Source organism: Anabrus simplex, chromosome 6 (assembly GCF_040414725.1).
Source record: "Anabrus simplex isolate iqAnaSimp1 chromosome 6, ASM4041472v1, whole genome shotgun sequence".
Lineage (NCBI taxonomy): Eukaryota > Metazoa > Arthropoda > Insecta > Orthoptera > Tettigoniidae > Anabrus > Anabrus simplex.
In genome coordinates, this window is record NC_090270.1 from 77,648,443 (window position 1) to 77,672,158 (window position 23,716).

Below are 23,716 nucleotides of genomic sequence, written 5' to 3' on the forward strand. Positions count from 1 at the left end.
AGTGGAAAGCCACTCCCAGGAGAGCTGAGGTAATCGAACCTACCTCTACTCAGTTGACCTCCCGAGGCTCAGTGGACCCCGTTCCAGCCCTCGTACCACTTTTCAAATTTCGTTGCAGAGCCGGGAATCGAACCCGCACCTCCGGGGGTGGCAGCTAATCACACTAACCACTACACCACAAAGGCGGACAGCGTGTAAATTAAAATCCGTAATCGTGCCTTAGCTTCTCCAAGCTTCGAATCCACGGCATGTACTATCTTCTTAAGGATAATCAAATGCTCGTTTCACAATAAGTGACCTCTGTTGTGACCCTAAAGGTATAATAGAGTTGGGAGTGCCATTCTCAAGGCGAACTCGCGTCGCTGCTTGGACGTCGCTGAATACATTGCATACGAAAAGAACATAATATTGAGTACATCACAGGAGAGTCCAAACACTTCCAAGGCCAGCATTACCTTCAGGGACGATTTAAACACGCTTCTTGTTTACGTGACTATTGATATGATGAGCATAACCACGGGACCTTTGGTTTTACACGAAATCCAAGTCACAGATTCGTGAGTTCTCGTTACAAAAATTCAACATGCATTGTCCGAGAATCGAACCCCAGCCACCATAGTGAGAACCAGTGACGATGTCGCTTACCTATCATGCTCCAGGGATGAATTGGCAACTCCAAATTAATTAATTAGTCGTGCGAGTTGGCTGCGTGGAACGAGCTAGGTAACTGCAATCCTGCAATCGGGAGATGGTGGGTTCAAGCCCCACCATCGAAAACCTTGAACATGGTTTTCCGTGGTTTCCTATCTTCATACCAGTTTCCTTTCCTCGCCCTTCACACTGAAAGTCAGGTGACTGCTGCTTATTCCTGAAGGCCTGCGGATTACAAGGTGAGGCATGGTCAGTGCGACGAATCATTCCGGCCGTTATTCTTGGCTTTCTAGACTGGCGCCGCTTTCTTACTGGCAGATAAGTCCTCAATTTTATTGTTCTCACTTCGGCTTAGTAGCAATATATGTAGCCTATATTACAAGTTGCCTTAGGTCGGACAGATAGGCCTTATGGCGATAATGGGATAGGAAAGGACTAGGAGTGGGAAGGAAGTGGCCATGCCTTTAATGAAGGTACAGCCCGAGCATTTGCCTGATGTGAATATAGGAAACCACAGAAAACCATATTCAGGGCTGCCGACAGTGGGGTTCGAACCCACTATCTCCCGAATGCTAGCTCAGAGCTGCGCACTCCTAACCGCACGGCTATCTCTCTCTATGTAGCAGTACATAAATAATTAAATATATAAATTGAAATTAAATAAATAAATAATCATCCTAGCGTAAACCCCTGGCTGCAGGGTCAGTTCTTTGGATCTTCGAACGCCACTTAATTCGATCAAATGCATCTTACGGGTTCAGGTCAATGATTCGCAAATTAATGGTGTCCTTCCACCTCTGCTTTGGCCGCCCACGTGGTCGTTAGCCTTCGATTTCCAGGAGGTAAGTGGTTTTGGCAACCATGGAGGGTACTGCCCTCAGGACATGTCCAAACAACCTAAGCCGGCTTTCTCTCGTACACACCGGAAGAGTTGGCCGTGCGGTTAAGGGCGCGCAGCTGTGAGCTTGCATCTGGGAGACAGTGCCTTGAACCCTACGTCGGCAGCCCTGAAGATGGTTTTCTGTGATTTCCCATTTTCACACCAGGCAAATGCTGGGGCTGTACCTTAAGGCCACGGCCGCTTCCTTCCCACTTCTAAGCCTTTCCTATCCCACCGTCGCCATAAAATATTTGTGTCGGTGCGACGTAAAGCAAGTTGTAAGAAATTGTCTCTCGTACACAAGTAAGTCAACCTCGAGTCGGTCAATTTTCTGGCACGTAAAAGAAGTTCTGCGGGACAAAATTCTGGCATATCGGGGCCTCTAATAACCGATAGCCACAAAAGTAGTTAGTGTGACTTTTAAATTATTATTATTATTATTATTATTATTATTATTATTATTATTATTATTATTATTATTATTATTATTATTATTTACAGAGGAAGATACCTCAGAGTGACTACGATTTTATCCTCATTCCACGGATAATGATATAAGAGAACACGAGACCTTCTTCTAACGTTGTTGGCATAACAAAAGAAGCTCCTGATGATAGAATATTTGAATCAAATCGTATATAAACAGATGGAAAGTTAATCATAACCGAATTTACCTTGTACTTGCAGAAAAACTTGTTAGCCTTGGACCATCGCCAAAGTACTTGTTCCAACTGAGGTTGAATGAAACGTTGAGGGATTACCTTCAGTATAGCGCCATCGTTGCAGCTTTAAAGACGTGCCTAACCTTCTTGCCAGTCACCTGATATAGCTCTGTAAAGTGATGTGCTTTCGAATGTCAGGGTAGTTCGCTTCTGAACATCTACAAGTGTTGTGAACTGGACATGACTTTTCTTGTTTCGGCAGATGTTGGTTAATTAATGATATTCAATTAACTATTTGTTGTGGAAAATTTACAAAATCATGTGACTTACGTACAGTTCGACAATCGTAAAAGGAAGTGCAAAAGTTGTTTGTACTGTATGGTACATTACTAATAGTGATTTTCAAAAAATGTTTCTACAAATTGTTACATTTTAATTTTGCTTTCTGGTTTTATGCAGTGGTTAGTACAGTTGTCGGTGTTTATTTTCTCTAAACTAAACAAAACCGAAGCTGTAGGTCTATTAAGGGGCTTAACACCTTCAGGACGACTCCTGTCCAGCAGAAAACCTGCTCAGCGTGACGAATTCCTTAAGTGCTTGGTTAGTTTCCTTCACCATGTTCGCTGTTTCTCATTTATGGTAGTTCGTAAGTTAAACTCGCAAGTTTGAGTGAACACTGTTACAGCTTTCGGACCAGGACTAGAATCTTACAACGAACTTGCAGTCTCTTAGTAAAAGAGAAGGAGCTACTACCACCACCATAACACAGTGCCAGCTTTCTCATCACATCGGGTGGTTTAAAAACTCCAGTTCATAGATCACCTGCAAGATCATTATACTGCAAGGATTAATTCAATAATTTCTTCACTTCAATTGTCGTTTTAGTCCTATAGTTTGGTTATTATATGCGCTCTCGATTGATGACAATCCTCAACATTTTTTTGCGAGTATAAGTTGAAAATGTCAAGTTTTGTGCTTTTATCTTCCTCCTGATCGAAACACCGAGGGGATTCCTTTGTCTCGTTGGTTCTTCTTGGATATGTTTTGTTCGAACATACAGGGTTTTCAACCATTAATTTTATCGCGATAAATCTACCTGAACTTCTTTTGTACTGTGCCAATAAAATAAACAAGCCCTACGGTGCAGCATTCCTAACGGGCCTTGGCCTACCAGAAGACCCCTGCTCAGCCCGAAGGCCTGCAGATTACAAGGTGGGGCATGGTCAGCGCGACGAATCATCTCGGTCGTTATTCTTGGCTTTCTAGACTGACGCCGCTATCTCACTGTCAGATAAATCAGCTCTCAGATAGAGGTAAACATCCCTATCCTGGCCGGGGATTGAACCCAGAACCTTCTGTTAATAGACAGGCACTATACCAACAGATTAAACAGTGTCATAGTCTAAACTGATACGTTTGTACCTTAGTTCATTCACATACCAAAACTAGGGGATTTCCCTCGCGATCTCTTTCCTCGTCAGGATTCGGAAGATACCACAAGCCAGTTATCTCAACAAAACCACAGATTACAACAAATGTTTCCGGGAATAAGTGAACTCTTCTCTGAGCGAGAAGTTCTGGAAGATGGCTTTCAGCACTCGCTAACCCACCGATGGTGGCAGTTATAAACACTTCGTTATCTGGCAGACAAGTTGTCTCATTCAAAGATGGACGTCACTATCAGAAATAAGTCATCTCGAGTGGTTAATCTGCTATTGCGAGTGCTACTCCAGTGAAACCTTTCTTGAATCTCGGATGCGGCGGCAGATCGTGTGCGGTCCTCCTTTCGGGCGGAAGTGTGTGTCAATATGAGTGTCCAGTCAAGTCGTCGCGCCGCTTAGATGTCTAACATGGTGACCCAGATCAAAGAAGACCCGCACGCCGAGGAATCTCTTCTCACCGTGAGGTCAAGAAGTGAATGCCATATAGTTTGTCATAGTGCTGCGAGGTATGTATAAAGTATTACAAGAGTGATGGATTACCTGAGACATATTAAAGTCCCAAATACTATATTACTTAGTTTAAATACGTTAGAATATTGTTTATCTCGTTTACCTTGAGCATATTCACCTCCAGAGGTCTAAAACTGTACAACCATAATGAATAAGAATTTCTCACTAGTGGAATGGTGTGAAAATGTTGCTCATAGGGTCAGTTGGTGCATGCATTTCAGTGGGCTTGGCAGACTGATATGTAATAGCAACTTCTGGCTCAGTGAGGAAAGCAACGGGAAACTACCTCACTCCTCATTTCCCTAGTACGCCTCTTCAGTGATGCCTAGGCCATTTATGACAGCTGATGGCGGAGCTGTTGAGGATCCAACCAGCCTTCGGGCTGAGGACTAAACATATACATACAAGATTTTACTCACTGCATACCTCTATCAGTTTTAAAATAATTTATTACAGTCCACAAATTAATTAATCATACTTACAATATGCCCTTACTAAGACTTATAAAACACGAATAGCTACAGCAGTGTGAGATTTGTGCTTTTACTAGATGGGCGGATGGGATGAAGATGAATTTAGTGGGTTAACTGTTTACATAACATAACCGCCAAGTTTTGAAAATTCCCATGGGGGAGAGAATTCTCATGATTAAAAAAATATGACACCCAATGATTAAATGCTGTAAGGGGCATTCCATGTGAAATCTGACAGCAAAATAAATGAGTCCCTATTTTTTTTAACTTTGAGTTAACATTCAAACGGTTGGAGATATTCCTTTCTGCAGAATAATAATAATAATAATAATGTTATTGGCTTTACGTCCCATTAACTACTTTTACTGTTTTCGGGGCCTACAGAAAATTCGCTTCTTCCGCACAACACTCTTTATTTTATTAAATGCTGTGAGGGCCTTAAAATAGGATACAAAATTTAAAAAGTGGGAAATGGTTGGTCTGATGTTTATCTTCTAGAGATCATAAACCTACTTTGAGGTGCAGTTGTTGCTTTTAGCCCCAGGTTAAGATTAAATTTCCACAGTTTTCCTGTGGATTTTTTGTCGTTTTCCAACTAATACTGTGCATACAAACTAGACATTGTAAGGCGCTTTCAACAATTTCTAGAATATGTTTTACATGTAATATTATAGTCCCTATCTCCGTCTACCTTTGACAGCTTTGCTGAGAAAAGGAGAAGGTTTCGAGAGCAGAAATTAGTGACAAATATAGGTTTTCATCTCCCCCTTTATAACAGAAATACAATAAACCCTTCATGGGCACTAGTCCTGTTCTTCTTAAAGAAAAGTTCGCGTTGTATTGGCGATCGCAACTCCATCTATCGACACGAGTTTGAACTGAGTTCGTTTGTGAGTTCTGTCGCTTATCACTGCGATACCGAGAAAGCTATTCTATTCAAATGACATATCGTTGTTGCTTCTGCGAAAATCGCTATGCGAAATATTTCAGGTTAGAACTTGCCCGGTAAGGCCCTGTCACCTAAGGTTCAACATTGTGTTAATAATTTCAAAGAATTGTCGCTCTTATTATATACTAGCTGATGTACCCGTGCTTCGCTACGGAATTTTACATTGTATTCAGAATTGTAGGTTGGGTAGAGTACACGTTGTGAGCAAGACTGTATTACATTGCATAGCTCTTAACGTTACCCTAGAAACGGGACGGAGAAATCACTAAACGTCTTTTCTCATTGACGACTGCGTTAGAGAATTGCATTGTAATGGCGGACACTCACTCTCCACCTGCCTTTTTACATCCTCAGTAAGACTGTCTTAGTACTTTTCCCAACTGAAATGAACAAAGGTCATTATAATGGCGTCAGTAGGAATGGCGCGAGTAAAAGCAATGATTTCTCATGAAATACTCGATCAAATGAAAAACCACACATTTTCTCACTTTTAATGAACAGTACTACGCTGTCGATCTAACAGTCCTAAGTTCCAGAGCGTGAATGACCAGGCCGCAGAAAGCCGTGGTCCGTGAACACTCTTGGCCTTTTTTCGGGCGGGGGGTCGAATAGTGGAGAGCCCAGGGCAAAAGCTATGCTCTTCTACTAATCTCTTTCCTAGGAGTACCCGATGAGTCGGAAAATCTCAATTCACTACACTGGCGGCGGAAAAATCTATCTGACTTGGAGGCAAATTTTTCCTCCAAGCCAGAGGAGAAACCCCCTCTTCACTGCTAATTTTGAATAAAATGAATGTAGAATTTAATAAAAGTGAAGAGGAAGAAGTTCTTTTTAAGGAACGGCTCTTTTCAGACGTCAGCTTGTTGTGGTGCTATAATTTGGAATATGCCTAAATAGTAATTCTAGACCAGGTCGATAGGATCAATAACATAGGTATTTAATAATTTCATTTTAGGTGCCCTCCCCTAAACTACAATTTTATACAGGGAGAATACAATTGTTCATAATTTAGACTGTAGTTTCTTATTCCCCGACACTATATACCGACTTTCATTAAATTCTGTTAACCCATTTTCTCGTGGCTCGGCGCTGATATGGACTTGGCAACAAAAATACGAATTCATGAATATCTGTTTTATCAAAGCCGGCATGGTAACAATGTATGACATAAATGATCGGAAATTTAATTCTATTTAACTTTAATTATGTAGTATTTATCGATAGGACCATTAATAATATAAATATTTGAGAATTAAATTTTAGGCCTTCCCCTAAACTAACATTTCACTCAGCGTGAGTAAAATGAATTATAGACTAGATTGTAGTGGGTCATCCCCCGACTTCACATGCCAATTTTCATTAAATTCTCTGCAGCCGTTTTCTCGTGATGCGCGTACAGACAGACAGACAGACAGACAGACAGAAATTACGGAAAAGTAAAAAGTGCATTTCCTTGTTACTATGGACATGACCGATACAGAAATACCACTCTTTTCAAATTCTGAGCAATGTACAGACAAAACTCTTATTTTATATATAGAGATTGTATATGTGCTGCGGGTCAGTATTTCTCCCATAATATTAGGGGTTTCCGTAGGTACAATGACGATGTATTATATACAGAGTGGTCAAAAACAACGTGAACTGGACATATGAGCGTTTCAGGGTTGGTAATACTGATAAATAATTTGAAAGAAATAATTCGATATCTCGCATCGTTGTTGTGTTTGTCAGTTGCTGAAGTTAGCCAATAAGATCGCATCACGCGTGAATTCAATTGAGCTTTGCGCGGCACTGTTGCTAATTCTGCACGGGACTAAAGAACGGCTTGAGAACCATACCGAGAATTCAACATCAAACACAAGCACAACAGTGTCACTGTAGCGTACTTGCTTTGGCGCTATGCTGTCAACTCGGAGGTCCATATACAAATCCCTCCCCTGGCAAAGATATACTATTAGACTGGTGCTCTCATACCGGTCTTAACTCACGTACAGATTTAGCGACACCGCCTCGCAAAGCCCATTTGAAGTCGCCCACGAAGCGATCTGATTGGCTAACTTCAGTAGCTGATAAAATGACAATGGCGCTAGAAATCGAATTATTTCTTTCAAATTATTCATCAGTAGTAGTAGTAGTAGTAGTAGAAGAAGAAGTAGTCAATGTGCACCAACCTTCTAACGCTCATATACCCGGTTCGTGTTGTTTCCGACCACCCTGTATAGCATGGCATTCGTAACTTTTATTCAGTCTGAGATCGATAGCTGCAGTCGCTTAAGTGCAGCCAGTATCCAGTATTCAGGAGATAAGTGGGTTCAAACCCCACTATCGGCAGCCCTGAAGATAGTTTTCGGTAGTTTCCCATTTTCACACCAGGCAAATGCTGGGGCTGTACCTCAATTAAGGCCACGGCCGCTTCCTTCCCACTCCTAGCCCTTTCCTATCCCATCGTCGCCATAGGACCTATCTCTGTCGGTGCGACGTAAAGCAACTTTAAAATATATATAGGCCTATGTACGAGATATTCATAAAATACATTAATATGTTCACATGAAATTTCCATTACATTTTTAAACAGTACTTACGAGTATCGACCCTGTTTAAGAAGAATAAGAAGAAGAATACCGTAAATCTCTATCCTGGAACTTGAAGCTAAGACACTATCAAACAGTGGCCCGGCCAGAAATTTTATATGCAGCATAAACTCTTAAACTTACAAGAACTGGGGATCTTGAAAAAGTTGAAAGAAGAATTTTGAGAAAAATACTGGGACCTATAAGTAAGAACAATGCCGAATTTAGACTACGATCAAAAGGAGAGCTATATTTAATTGAAAAACTGACAACTGCAATGAGGAAAAGAAGACTCCACGTTTTTGGACACATTTATAAAATGAATAACAATAGATTAACTAAACAAATATTCAACCTATTGAACAGTTACAAATCCAAGCTAACGTGGTTCATTGAAATTGAAAAGGATATGAAAAATGCTGGAATTCAAATAGATACGATAGAAAACAGAACACGTTTCAGAGAAGTAAGACGAAAGACAGGATTTCAGGAGAGAAATAAATTAACAACTGGAAGAAAATGGACTCAAGAGGAAAAGGAACAACATTCTCAGAAAATGAGGGAAGTCTGGAAACTAAGAAAGTTAAATGCAAAGGAAAGTAACCGAAGTTGATTTATTGTACCCTCAAAAGTGTTATTCGAATAATAATGATGAAGAAGAAGAAGAGGAAGAAGTTTACATCCCTCTAACTACATTTTTATGATTTTCGGAGACACCGAGGTGCCATAATTTTTCCCTGCAGGAGTTCTGTTATGTGCCAGTAAATCTACCGACACGAGGCTGGCGTATTTGAGCACCTTCAAATACTACCGGACTGAGCCAGTATCTAATCACCCTAGATGGGCTCAGAAGGCCAGCTAACTTTCTTTCTTAAGCTGTATTAACATATTAATTTCAAATCGCTTTTCAGATACTAATTTCGGCACAGTTTTACGTACTAGTCAACGATATTATGTTCTCCCGACCGCGAAGTGTCATAGGTTTCTCGTTCAGAACAGTTCATTTTCTCTTGTCTTATGTAGGGGCCGAGGCGGTAAAGGCGTGCTCGGTTCGCCCGGAAGGACGTGGGTTCGAATCCCCGTCAGGAAGTCGTAATTGCATCCGGGAGATAGTAGGTTCGAATCCCACTATCGGCAGCCCTGAAGATGGTTTTCCGTGGTTTCCCATTTTCATACCAGGCAAATGCTGGGGCTGTACCTTAATTAAGGCCACGGCCGCTTCCTTCCAACTCCTAGGCCTTTCCTATCCCATCGTCGCCATAAGACCTATCTGTGTCGGTGCGACGTAAAGCTCCTAGCAAAAAATAAAAAAGGAAGTCGTAAAATTTAAGAAACCATATTTCCACTCAGCCTACACCAAAAATGAGTACCAGGTTAATTCCTGGGGGCAAAGGCAGCCGGGCGTAGAGCTAACCACTCTACCCCATCACGTGCCGAGGTTAACAATGGTGGAAGCCTTTATCTTCCACTCCTCCAAGGGCCTTCATGGCCTGTACGGAGATGACTTTGCTTTGCTTTGCTTTGCTTTGCTTGTCTTATGTCCCTGCTCTTCTACAGCTGATGCCTTTTCTCCGATAGGACATAACTCTTCCTTCTTCAATTAGCGTCAAGAAGGTCTGATAATCTTGTCGTTTTGCTTCTTAAAACAACAGTCACTTAGTATCTTATTAGATACGCTAATTGCCAGCCAGACGTGGATGACAATTAAATGATAACAATCAATTTAAATTTTTACTTAGTCATTTCGCGTAGCCTACTGTATGATAAGTGATGGAAACGGCGACTTAATGTATTGTCTCTATAGTCTCCGGGCCTCGTCCGATCTGTGAGTGAATCCTTCATATCTGGCACGGAAATCTGGTCAATACAGCTCTGTACCAGAAAATCAGATATCAGTCTAATCTTTATATCTCGCAGGTTGATAATATGCAGGTTTATGGAACTCCAAGGTCACGATAGACATCGAACAATATATTTGGAAGCGATGTTGTTACTAATGTCACGTCGTACCACCTGTTGAGTTACAAGTGTTTACTGGATTGATTTCTATTGGCTGGTGCCTCAATTTTATTTGTTTTCGCTTTCTTTCAGACGAATCTCTATTCAGCATATTTTTATCTATTCGTCTCCTTATCAACACTCTTGAGAATATTGTTATATCGTTATATGTGTGTGGGAAAGTTGGGTAAGAGGTATGCACAGTAGCAAACCCTTAGAATAGACAGCTCAAGCTGAGGTTCCCCAGAAATATTCTTAAATAAAATTTTTTGAGTTTAATATAGAGTACTACTGACAGGCGCACGCAGCGAATCTGTGGAAAGAAGCACTACCTAGCAGAAAAGTGTTTTGCTCTCGTCAAAGCGTCAGGATAAGCTGAGTGAGCGCAGCCCAAGCTGCAGCTTACCCTGGTCGCCCGGAGAATGCGAGGAGTCGTCCATTGATACGCGTGCTTATTAGACCGGGCGGACAAATCAAAATTGCTTTTTTGCTATTTGTTTTACGTCGCACCAACACAGATATGTCTTATGGCGACGATGGGATGGGAAAAGCCTAGGAAGTGGAAAGAAGCAGCCGTAGCCTTAATTAAGGTACAGCCTGGTGTGAAAATGGGAAACCACGGAAAACCATATTCAGGGCTGCCGACAGTGGGGCTCGAACCCACTATCTCCTGATTACTGGATACTGGCAAATCACAATTGGCCCGGAAAATATTTACAATGGGGCTGACGTGGAAATGTCCCTTGTTAATGAACATCATAGAAGATGTTGAAAAGAGCCACCATAGACGTCGATGCGGTGCTGCGTTCGATTGATCAAACTGTCAGACACTCTCGATTTATCAAACTGTGAGACACGCGTAGCAGCTGCTTAAGTTAGGTACCATCCCGGCATTTGCCTGGAGGAGAAGTGGGAAACCACGGAAAACCACTTCCAGGATGGCTGAAGTGGGAATCGAACCCACCTCTACTCAGTTGACCTCCCGAGGCTGAGTTAACCCCGTTCCAGCCCTCGTACCACTTTTCAAATTTCGTGGCGGAGCCGAGAATCCAACCCGGGCCTCCGGGGGTGGCAGCTAATCACACTAACTACTACACCACAGAGACGAACCCTTTCCTTCCTTTCTTTCTTTTCTTAATCTGAGTTTACCCTCCGGGGTTGGTTTCTCCCTCGGACTCAACGAGGGATCCCGCCTCTACCGCCTCAAGGGCAGTGTCCTGGAACGTGTGAGAATCGAACCCGGGCCTCCGGTGGTGACAGCTAGTCACGCTAACCACTACACCCCAGATCATAGCTGCGAATAACACTACCTTACGTTTGGACAGGAAACGTCTGTAAGGACTACAACGTGCTAGCTATGCACTACGGTTCGCGGTAGGTAAGGTGGTCAAATCACGCATTACTGCTCTAGAATCGGCCAAGCTGTTTGCTAGTAGGTTCGATTCTCAGGCTGGTACACTTTTTTTTTATCTTCGATTAACGCCGTTTACAGTAAATGGAATATGGTTGCATAGCATCCTATTCCAAAGGGTGAATTTTTATTTGGTCCTGAAAAGAACCGTTTTTATCCGATGTTACGTAGCCAGATTGGACTACAAGGTGGTCGGTAGGTAGGGTGTAGATTACCCTGCATATTCAATGTAACAATTGCTCGAAATGTTGACCACCTTGGTCTATGCGGTGTTTTTTAAAGGCATTCTTGCACGGTGTAACATGTTAGGTGTAACAGCGTGGCATGCCTCGGTGATCAGTTACCTAAGGTGACCAGGATCTTCAGGCTCCTGTTCATACACTACCTGCTTTAAGTGACCCCACGGGAAGAAGTCAAGTGGCGTTAGATCGGGTGATCTGGCAGGCCAGTGAACGGGTCCTCCACTTCCTATCCATTTATTTGGATATGAAGCATGAAGGTGGTTCCAGACAACTACTGATCCGTAAAGTGGGGCCCCGTCCTGTTGAAATCACGTTCGTAATCGCTCTACAGTGGTACACTCGAGAACTTAAGTATCTCGTGGCCAGAAATATTCATTTCAGGCAAGAAATCAGTACAGCCCTCAGAACCGTCCAGTACCTGCTTACACATTCTCTCTCATTGGTCACATCCATTAGACACGTAACACATGCACACATCTGGAGAGTGAAGGAGAGGTGAAGAGATTGAACTACGGGATATCTAGCATGAACGAAACACGCGAAAGGGAAGGCAATTGCTCCCCGCCTGCCCCCGCACGTCTCAATGGCTTGTGAACGATGAGAAAGGGGAATGAGGGGAGTCCTCGAAGGTTACAGACAGACTGTGTATATCAACTCATTGAGGGTCAAATTCTCCAGTTTATTTGTCATTCTTGTGTGCGAAGGCTGGCTGAAATGATAGCGGTCCCGACCATGACTTCATTATCATCGCGCTCAACCACTGTAAGAAACAATGACCCATATTTTCCTCAATATTGGCTCTATTAAATTAAAATACGTCAATACTCATGCAGACGCTGTCAAAAGAAGAATGAATATACTTTGCACTAAAATATACACGGGTATAAAATATGAACCCATAAATTAATATGAAAGAAGGTAACTGTTTCATATAAAGATTTAGGGCCTACCCTTTTACTGAAATATTGTACCATTCGTTTTTCATAACATAATTATGGGAAATGGGATAGAAATTAAATGGGATTAAATGACGTATACAAATGCAGGACAGAAACAGTGCTTACATTTAAAGGACATGTAAATGAAGAATATTATTCACAATCCAAAAAATAATGGTAGGTAATAATAAAAATAATACTATATTATCATAATATCACAGTAAAATGTCTTAAAAACAAAATAGTGCATTTTGTAAGAAAAATGTAAACAAATAAAATGAGAGCTTCCTGCACACAAAAATAATTGTATTTGTATAATCTTAAACAGTGCACTAATTTTCCATAAACATAATATTTTCTAGCGATTCAAATGATTGTATAAAACTAATTAGGGAAAAACGGAAAGAATGGTTCTTCATTACTTTGTTAATAACAAGGGTGTTTGGAAAACTGTTTGTATGAAGTTATTGTCAGCGCTGATCAAACAATTAAATGCCACGCGTATTGGGGAAGGATTACATAGTGAACATGTTTTCACAAGTAAATTACAGTTAATTGCTTTTCTTGATTAGGAGAAGCCAGTATAGCCAGAATATTTGACCATAGGAACATATTAATAAATTCCTGAGAAAATGGTGTTGGGAGTGACCTCTGAGTGAGTAACGGGACAGCGCACACCTCCTCGACGACGAACACATGTGACGTTGCCTTGGTTACTTCTCCTTCATCATCAGGGTTGACCAAAATCTTCGCCCAAACGTTACGTGTTTCCTTTTCCACCCGGAATTCTTGTGATCGCTATTGTACCTTCTCCATTTCATTTTGATTAAAATGAAGGTAGCGTGCTCCCGTTAGATGTCCATCGAAGAAATATGGTCCGATGAGATAGTCTCCAAACATCACACACCAGACATCTACCCCCCTCCCCCCCACTGCACTTGAAATGGGCCCTGTCTTACCCAATGGGGATTCTCCGCGCTCCAATAGTGCATATTGTTCCGATTCACGACGGCATTGTTGTGAAATCGTGATTCGTCTGAAAACAGGACTTTTGAATGAAAGACTGCATTATAGGTAGAGGCATGATTTTTTTCGCTTTAACGATAAACGCGACAAAAAATAATTTGAAGCGATTTTGAGATATCTTGAAGAATCATATGATTCTGGTTACTAAATTAGTGATTTTTTTTTCGCGAATTACAGCGAATTAAAGCGATGAGGCCAGTTTAAAGCGAAATGCACTTATTTTGCGATAAATGCGAAAATGCAGCGAAATTAATTGAAAATAACGATCTTGAAATTGTATTCGAATATCACGCGTGTGAAGAGAAACAGATGACAGGAGAACGATTTCTCAATTCGACAGAAGTATCTCTTCATATTAATTAAAATTTTAAAAACCCTTAATGGTATGGCGACATAGAGTGACAGCTGCGGCCATATATAGTGAAAAGGGCAATTTGTTATTAATCTTGATTAGGCCTATATTATAGTTCTAATCAAGATTAAGTTACATAAGGCATAATGAATCATTAACAATTTTGTTTCTCGTTATCTACCTTTCACATAAATAATTCCAAATCTCACGAATTAAACATTTTGTGAATAATTTTACGAAATGATTAAAGCGAAATTAAAGCGATGGGGTCAGCCCTATTTCGCGAAATAACGCGAAAAATTGTTTTCTTTTCGCGAAATCGAACAAAAATTAATGCGAAAAAATCATGCCTCTAATTATAGGTCACACTGCGTAATGCCCACTGTTACTCTAGCATCGAAATCACGTCCGTGGAGTTGCTGGTGTAACTGCAGATGGTATGGGTGAATGTATTGTTATGCAGTATACGCATGGCTGATGACCGGCTGGTGTTGGTCTGTTGTGCAAGTGTCCGTGTACTAATACGTGTTTTATTCTGGACAGCGTCCAAAACAGCCTTTTCATTTGGACCAGACGCTATAGGAGCATCTCTAACGGAAGGTACCCTTCTAAGTGTCCCAGTTGACCGCAATCTTCCTTCAAGGTTTCAGAACATATTGGTGATCGGTAGTCTTCTGCCAGGAAAACGTTCGTGATAGAGACGTTGCGACTGGACTGCGTTCTGTCTTGTTTACCCATAAACGACCAACATACCACCTACTCGTCATCGGAATACGTCCTAAGTGAATGAATACGTGCTGTGATGTGACCTGATAAGTGTGAATAAACATTGTGTCCGTTAAAATGGCGCACGATCCGTCCGTCAGAAAAAAACATGCAAAAGTTTAGAATCGAACCACTACATTACCGGTATTCATACACCTTGCGCCAAGGGTATTTAACCGACACAGTCACAAAGACAACATACAAGACGTTCGCTAAAGGATTACTAGTTAAGTATGGCCGTTTCACATTGAAAGTTAATATCCGTGTCGAAGTCTTCAATAATGCTTTACAATGTTCATTTAACATTTGACCATCATGGAGCACGTGACATACATAATAATTCGACCGTACTTTCTCCATAAATTAGCAACAATTAAACGTTCTCTTCATAGGGATAAATCGTGAGGAAATGTGTAAGTGCTGTAATGTGACCTGGTAGGTGTGGATTATTATGGCTGTGCATTGGACTCGGGAGGTTGTAGGTTTGAATCCCATGCTGGCCGTCCTGAAAATGGTTTTCCTTGGTTTCCCATTTTGACCATCAGGCAAATGCCGGGACGGCACCATAATAAAAAAAAACCAAGGTCGATTTCCATCCCAATCCTTACCCCACCCATCCTTAGGGAAAAGCCGCCAAATCAGAGCGCATCCCTTAAAACCTTTCCTTTCTTAATCCGCTTACCCTCCAGGGTTGGTTCTTCCCTCGGGCAGTGAGGGATCCCACCTCTACCGCCTCAAGGACAGTGTCGTGGAGCGGTAGACTTTGGGTCGGGGGATACAACTTGGGAGGAGGACCAGTACCTCGCCCAGGCGGCCTCACCTACTGTGCTGAACAGGAGCCTTGTTGGGATTGGAAGGGATGGACTAGGAAGAGGAAAAGAAACGGCCATGGCCTTAAGTTAGGTACCATCCCGGTATTTGGCAGGAGGAGAGGTGGGAAATCACGGAAAACCACTTCAAGGATGGCTGAGGAGGGAATCGAACCCCCCCCCCCCTCTACTCAGTTGGCCACCCGAGACTGAGTGAATCCCGTTTCAGCCCTCGTACCACTTTTCAAATTCGTGGAATCGAACCCGGGTATCCCGGGGTGGCAGCTAATCCTACTAACCACTACACCTCAGAGGTCGACACCCCTTAAAACCAATACCAAGTAAATATTGATTATTGTATCCAAGCTAAAATGGAGCACCCCTGTCGTTCAAAAAATTTTCCTCATGCTGGCTTCGAACCACTATGCTGCCGATACACACCTTGTGCTCCAGCCCTGAACAGACTCAGCCACGAAGTCAACATAAAGAACGCTTGTTAGAGGTTTAGTACTTAAGTATGCCCGTTCCACTTCGAAAGTTAATATCCGTGTCAAATTGTTCAATGATTGTTTAGAGTGTTCAGTTAACTTCTTTACATTACAGAGCACGTGGCATAACTTATTAATTCGGTCGTATTACGGATACCTGTGTTTGCAGAATGGTCCTTAATATTTGGCGCGGAAATGTACATAGTAGTTTTTTTCATTTCCTAAGACCATGGATCAATTTACAGTGATGACACGCAGGTAGGAGAGAGCCTTATCGAACATAAGGAGAAATTTCCAGTTGTTTGGTGTTCATAAAACTAAATTACAAAGTTTTTTTAGGTTATACGCGTTATTTGGTTTGCCTGTCTTCGAAAACATAAGGGGCTGGTGAACCATCCGGTATAACAAGAATTATTGACCAAGGGTGGCCTGATACGAGAAATGAAAGTGAGGAGCCTGACAAAAGTAAGTGGAATGTGACTTTTAAGCTCTTCAGCCTGTCGAACACACAAGTTAAATGTAAATATTATACCATAACACACCTGTAAAAAAACACATCATTTAACAAGGGATAAAAATACACACTAATAAACAAAGAACTACATCAGATTCTATCAAGTCACTCTCAAATATTTAGAAATAATATTTAGAAACTTAAATTTTGCAGCTAATCTTAATGATGCCCTGCTTTGTCTCCACGCCAGGATATTATTTCTAAATATTTGAGTGTGACTTGATGGAACCTGATGATCTTTTAAGAACGAAACGTGTCTTTCTTTATTTAATAGCAGTAGCAGCGACTAAGTGGGGGGCGAGGGGGGCAGTTGCCCCTCACTTTGTAGAGAAAACATTACATTTTTATTCCATTTTAGCCGGATGAAACTGGGAATTATAGTAATTATTAAAAAACAGTCTGTGCAAATTTTTAATTATTAACAAAATTATTATTGAAAATACGCACAAAATGTCGTTCGTCGCGGCTAACCGATTTGTATAGCGCCACAGCAAGTAGTGGAGACTTCGCAAATGCTATGAGGAAGGGTAACAGGGGTATATTTTTTGCCAAGGTCGTGGACACAGGTATGATTCACTTGCTTGCCGCGTGCATTCGTCATTCTGGCAGTCTCTTTAATATTGTCTGTTAGTTTCTTAGTGTACTCAAATACTAAATGATTTTTTAATTATATAATCACGCCGTACTTCTTTTTAATTGTAATATGTGCGTAATATTGTCTCTTTGGTGAAAGTATAGTAATGAATCAAAATCTAAAAACAAACTATTATTGCCGCACTTAAGTTAGTAAACTGACAACCTTTGCCTTTCTGTCGAAATTCGCTCAAAGACCATCAAAAACTTACCATTTTGTAGCTTTTTTGTTCAGTTTTGATGTGTATAACCCCCGCCCGCTATATCCCTCAACCTGGCTACTTTCTGTTGTCTGCGTATTCCCCCCCCCACTTCTAACCCGCAATCGCCACTACTGTTTAATAGTGTGTACTTTTATCCCTTGTTTAATGTGTTTTTACAGGTATGTTGTAGTATAACATGTATATTGAACTTCAGTGTTCGACAGAACATTTTTAAGTTACATTTAACTCAGTCGACACTGGAAAATAAGGCTTCATCCATAATTAAGTAAGTGGAAGCAATACCAAACTAAGCTAGGACCCGTGTTCGCCAACCCACGTTCCCAAATTAAGAGCTTTTCGGTCACCTCTTACGACAGGCAGGGAGTGTCGAAGATGTATTTCGTCTCCTACCCAAGGGGTCAGTAGCGGCGATGAGGGGGGCGGGAGTGTGGGGCAGTCGCTCCTCCCCCACTTTGTGGGGGGAAAAGTACATTTTTATTCCATTTTAGCCACATAACAGTAGCAATTATTAATAAAAGAACAATTTATACAAACCCTGTTGCCTATTACCCAATTCTTTCTTCAGCAGAAATACGCACAAAAAATGTCATTCGACACAGCTAGCCGGTTTTTCAGCGTTACAGCAAATAGTGGAGGCTCGCTATTATATTACTGTTTATTCCTTCTTTTCGTTTCCTGTTAAGGACGACACACACACAGTTCCCGAGCCAGCGGAAATAACCAAATGAGGTTAAATCCCCGATCCGGCTGGGAATCGAACCCGGATCTTTTTGAACCAAAGGCCAGCACGCTATCCATTCAGCCATGGAGCCGGAACAACGCTTAGCAGCGTGTAGAAGCGCGATTATTATCTGATAGCACAAAACCCTAGTTGCGCCCATGTGTAATTGTTCCTTTGGTGAAAGTTTTACTGTATAGTATTGAATAAAAGTCCCAAAAGAACTACTATTAAGTTGGTAAACTGTCAGCCTTTACTTCTCTGTCGAAATTTGATCACAGAGCATAAAAAACTTACTATTTTGTAGCTATTTTATTTCAGTTTTCTTGTCTACCCTCACTATATTCCCCATACTCCTCGTACTTTTCGTTTTCTTTAAATTTCTGTGCCCACCAGGTCTTTTTTTTTTTTTTTGCTAGGGGCTTTACGTCGCGCCGACACAGATAGGTCTTATGGCGACGATGGGATAGGAAAGGCCTAGGAGTTGGCAGGAAGCGGCCGTGGCCTTAATTAAGGTACAGCCCCAGCATTTGCCTGGTGTGAAAATGGGAAACCACGGAAAACCATTTTCAGGGCTGCCGATAGTGGGATTCGAACCTACTATCTCCCGAATGCAAGCTCACAGCCGCGCGCCTCTACGCGCACGGCCAACTCGCCCGGTCCCACCAGGTCTAATTCCCAATCACTGCTACTGCAAGGAGCCACTAATACACATTAGTTCAAACACTTCTTATTTTATTCTTAATCTGTTTACCCTCCAGGGTCGGTTTTTCTCCTCATACTCAGCGGGGGATCCCACCTCTACCGCCTCAAGGGCAGTGTCCTGGAGCTTGAGACTCTGGGTCGGGGGATACAACTGGAGAGGATGACCAGTACCTCGCCCAGGCTGCCTCACCTGCTATACTGAACAGGGGCCTTGTGGGGGATGGGAGGATTGGAAGGGATAGACAAGGAAGAGGGAAGGAAGCGGCCGTGGCATGAAGTTAGGTACCATCCCGGCATTTGCCTGGAGAAGTAGTGAGAAACCACGGAAAACCACTTCCTGGATGGATGAGGTGGGAATTGAACCCACCTCTAATCATTCGACCTCCCGAAGCTGAGTGGACCCCGTTCCAGCCCTCGTACAAATTTTCAAATTCCGTGGCAGAGCCGGGAATCGAACCCGGGACTCCGGGGGTGGCAGCTAATCACACTAACCACTACACCACAGAGGCGGACAGTTCAAACACTACTGGTGGAAAAGTAATGAGACTGACTTCAAGGCACTGAGTTTACGAAGTTGATCACTACTATATCCAGAAAAATAATAACAACTAAAAGGTTGCCCGTACTTTATTCCAGGTCAAAACGTTTGAGAGTAACAATGCGGCGCATCCGGGTGTTGGTGCAAGTTCCTGTTATGCTCTGTTAGTCGAGATGACCTAACTGAGATAGGGAAACTGTCTGGGATACTTCATCCGGGCGTCATATCGAGAAAGGTACCATCTCCCTACAGGGTGTTATGATCCCTGGAGGTGCTGAAAGTAAAAGCTTCACTATTTGTAATAACCTCCGTATTGTAGAATGGTTGGCCGTAGGCCTGACAACTGCACAGTACTTTTCCACTATTACTCGACCATGCACAGGCCCGGATTATTCAACAGGCCTCACACAGCGGCACCTTTGGTAGGAGCACGAGAGTATTTTCCCCATGTGAGAAATAGCTTACTTAATTTTCAAAAAGCTTAATGTTTACGAGCTCTGAAAATTATTGAGTGAACATTGGATGGACTCGGGACACCTTATTCATAAGTTAGAAGTAACAGACATGAAAGTAGTGAGAGTGATCCTTGATACAAAGAGGTGGGAACAATGACAGGAGAATACTCGGAATGAGGAGATACAGGCCAATTTAGGAACGAACTCGATTGAAGAAACTGTATGCATAAACAGACCGCGGTGGATTCATGTGAGGCTCGTGGAGGAGGATAGGTTACCTAGGAGCATAATAGACTCGGTGAAGATGGTAAGACAAACGGAGGGAGACCAAGATGACGATGGTTAGACTCAGTTTATAATTATTTAAGGCTAGGAATTTAGTCCCGCAGGAGTTCTTTTACGTGCCAGTAAATCTACCGACACAAGGCTGACGTATTTGAGCACCTTTGGATATCACCGGACTGAGCCATGATCGAACCTGCTAAGTTGGGGTCAGAAGACCAGCGCGTAAACCGTCTGAGCCTCTCGGCCCGGCTGTTTAAAATTGTGTGGTTGGATCGGTTATAAAACCCGACTTTTTTTTTCTTGTGGATTGCAGTGATGTCCACTCTTCTTGTATTTCCACTATCAGCAATACAGCAGACTTCCTAAAATACTTTATAAATATTTTCATATGGAGACCCTGCCATCTTGCTCCCAATTCAAGACTGGCGTACGTTACGTAAGAGTTCACGGTATCATGATCACGTTTAGTATCGTCCTAGTTTGAATTCTTATTGTAAAACGTAAACAATTACATTTTCACTATCTTTTATCGTAATCATAACTGCAATACTGTTTATGAAGATAACAGATAAAGGAAATATTTGTCAAACCACGAATGGCAAGACAGGACGATTGTAAACAGGTTTGATACAGCTAATAGGCCTATTATTCTGCGCATTTCCTACGTCACATAAACAAAGAAAAAATACAGATGATATAAGATAAAAACGAGAAAGTGTCTGTTCGATTTGGGTCATGTAGCTATCAGCTTGCATTAGGGAGATAGTATGTTCGAACCCCAGTGTTGGCAGCCCTGAAGATGGTTTTGCATGGTTTTCCATTTTCACACAAGGCTGTACCTTAATTAAGGCCAAGGTCGCTTTTTTCCCACTCCTAGCACTTTGCCATCCCATCGTCGCCGTAAGACATTAAAAAAAAGATCAAAGGAAATAAAGAAAGAAAAAATGACGCTGCCGGGCCTCGAACCCGACACGCCCGCGTGTACAACGAGTACTTGCACCCAAATTTCCAACAAATATTCACGCTGTTAGATTTAAATAGCCATTTTCTCGTTTACTAAGGATCAATGGCACAAACTCTCGGGCATGTGTCTGTTTATTTTTGACTTAGATTAATCTCCCAAACTTTGAGCTTAATCCGTGACCCCATAGCTGATGGCTCCTCCTTGTTTCTGTATCTCTAGGGTTAAATACAAAGACGGTACCAATCATAAAACATGAGCCTTTCTTTCACATGCGTCAAAAATGTTACCGTCATAGTTAAAGCGAGGATTCTTTTTTACAAGTTGCTTTACGTCGCACCGACACAGATATGTCTTATGGCGACGATGGGACAGGAAGAGACAGGAATGAGAACGAAGCGGTCATGGCTTTAATTAAGGTACAGCCCCAGCGTTTGCGTGGTATGGAAATGGGAAACCACGGAAAACTATCTTCATGGCTACCGACAGTGGGATTCGAACCCATTACCTCCCGAATACTGGATACTGGCTGCACTTAAGCTGGCTATCGAGCTCGGTAAGCGAGGATTAAAACGAAGGTACAGTATACAGAAATTTATGCAATGACTAATTTGGCGTCAGATGACGGACAGGTACAAAATAAGCAATATTGGCACTGCGTTATTTTTTTAATAGGTATATAGCATTTATCGGCCTAGAGAGTGTGTTTGATTTGGTTGATTGGAAGTTATAGTTCAAAGCAATGCATAAAGTAGGGCTTGACTGGAGGAGCATTCGAATAATTTTGACTATATACAAAAGTCAAAGTACTGGATTAGATATTAATAGCAGCGAGAAAAATCAGAAGTGTACCGGGACGAGGGTGTCCTTTATCACCTTACTTATTTAAATTATTCATCGAGGAGGCAATAACCACAATGAAGGAAAAGACGACTGAATTAAAATTATTGGAATACATATTCATTGCATCAGATGTATCGATGATACTGCAATAATGGCAGACTTGGAGAAGGAACTAAATAAAACCACAAGATAACGAAGCTCATGCTAAAAATAATACCACCGAGCTCGATAGCTGCAGTCGCTTAAGTGCGGCCAGTATCCAGTATTCGGGAGATAGTAGGTTCGAACCCCACTGTCGGCAGCCCTGAAGATGGTTTTCCGTGGTTTCTCATTTTCACACCAGGCAAATGCCGGGGCTGTACCTTAATTAAGGCCACGGCCGCTTCCTTCCCACTCCTAGCCATTTCCTATCCCATAGTCGCCATAAGACCTATCTGTGTCGCTGCGACGTAAAGCAACTAGCAAAAAAAAAAAAAAAATAAATAAATAAAATAATACCAAGAAGGCAAAAGTCATGATTATAGACAAGAAAGGGGATAGAGGAAGGACTGACATAAGAATAGGCAGAGAGCGACTCGAGGAAGTAACGGAGTTTTGCTATCTCGGTAGCAATGTAGACGAAAATAATACACATCTCAACGAAGTCAAGGGTATAAAAGCACTGGCACCGAGCTCGATAGCTGCAATCGCTCAAGTGCGGCCAGTATCCAGTATTCGGGAGATTGTGGGTTTGAACCCCACCATCGGCAGCCCTGATGATGGTTTTCCGTGGTTTCCCATTTTCACACCAGGCTGTACCTTAATTAAGGCCATGGCCGCTTCCTTTCCACTCATAGCCCTTTCCTGTCCCGTCGTTGGATATGAAGCCTGGACGTTGGCAAAACAACAGAAAGCTCTTCTCAAGTAAGTGGATGTGGTTTTGGAAGAGAATTGCCAGAAGTAAATGGACTGACAGCAGGAGTAATGAGATGATTCTGCAAGAAACAGGGGAGGAAAGACTTCTGCTTGAAGTAATGGGAAGACGCAAATCAAAGCTCGTTGGACATTTACTTAGGCATGATACGCGTTTATAAAACATTTAGGGAAAGAAAACAAGGGGATGACAAAGAACATATTACAGTAAAACTTGGAACATGAATAACGCGGAAACTTGTCCGCTAGCAAAGCAAAATCATTTCCGTAGAGGCCATGAAGGCCCCTGGTGTGGTGGAAGGTAAAGGCTTGCACTATCCGTAACCTCGGCACTTGATGGGGTAGAGTGGTTAGCTCTACGCCCGGCCGCCTTTGCCCCCAGGAATTAACTTGGTACTCATTTTTGATATAGGCTGAGTGAACCTCAGGGTCATGTGCACCTCCGGAAGTGGAAATCTCGTTTCTTAAATTTTCGACTTCCTGACGGAGAATTGAACCTACGTCCTTCCGGGTGAACCAAGCACGCCTTCACCGCTTCGGCCAGTCAGCCCCTAAACTTGTCCACTAAGGATTCTTTTTTTCTTCGTCCCGGCGAATCTTGTGGCGTTCTATGTTTTCACTTTTGTATAATGCGAAATCTTCTCAACGCGGAACTGGAAACGAACGATGATTTTTTTAAAATGAATCTACTTGTATAATGCAGAAAATATAACGAACTGATGTAGTCCTACGTACAATATTTGTGCATTTCTGGTACTG

The 23,716-nt window shown here is 42.1% G+C and overlaps 1 protein-coding gene across 4 annotated transcripts in view; it reads left to right on the forward strand.

The window, feature by feature from the left end:
• Positions 1-23,716, forward strand: part of LOC136876133 (ATP-sensitive inward rectifier potassium channel 12) — a 114,957-nt gene that overhangs the window by 29,247 nt on the left and 61,994 nt on the right. Inside the window, exon 1 of one of the 4 annotated variants that reach the window (XM_067149831.2) lies at positions 3,960-4,141. The exons of the other annotated variants lie outside the window; for them this stretch is intronic. Within the exon in view, the coding sequence (XP_067005932.1) occupies positions 4,035-4,141 (107 nt within the window). The 5' untranslated portion in view covers positions 3,960-4,034. Of the gene's footprint in view, positions 1-3,959; positions 4,142-23,716 lie in introns of those variants that run through there. 4 annotated transcript variants of the gene reach the window in all.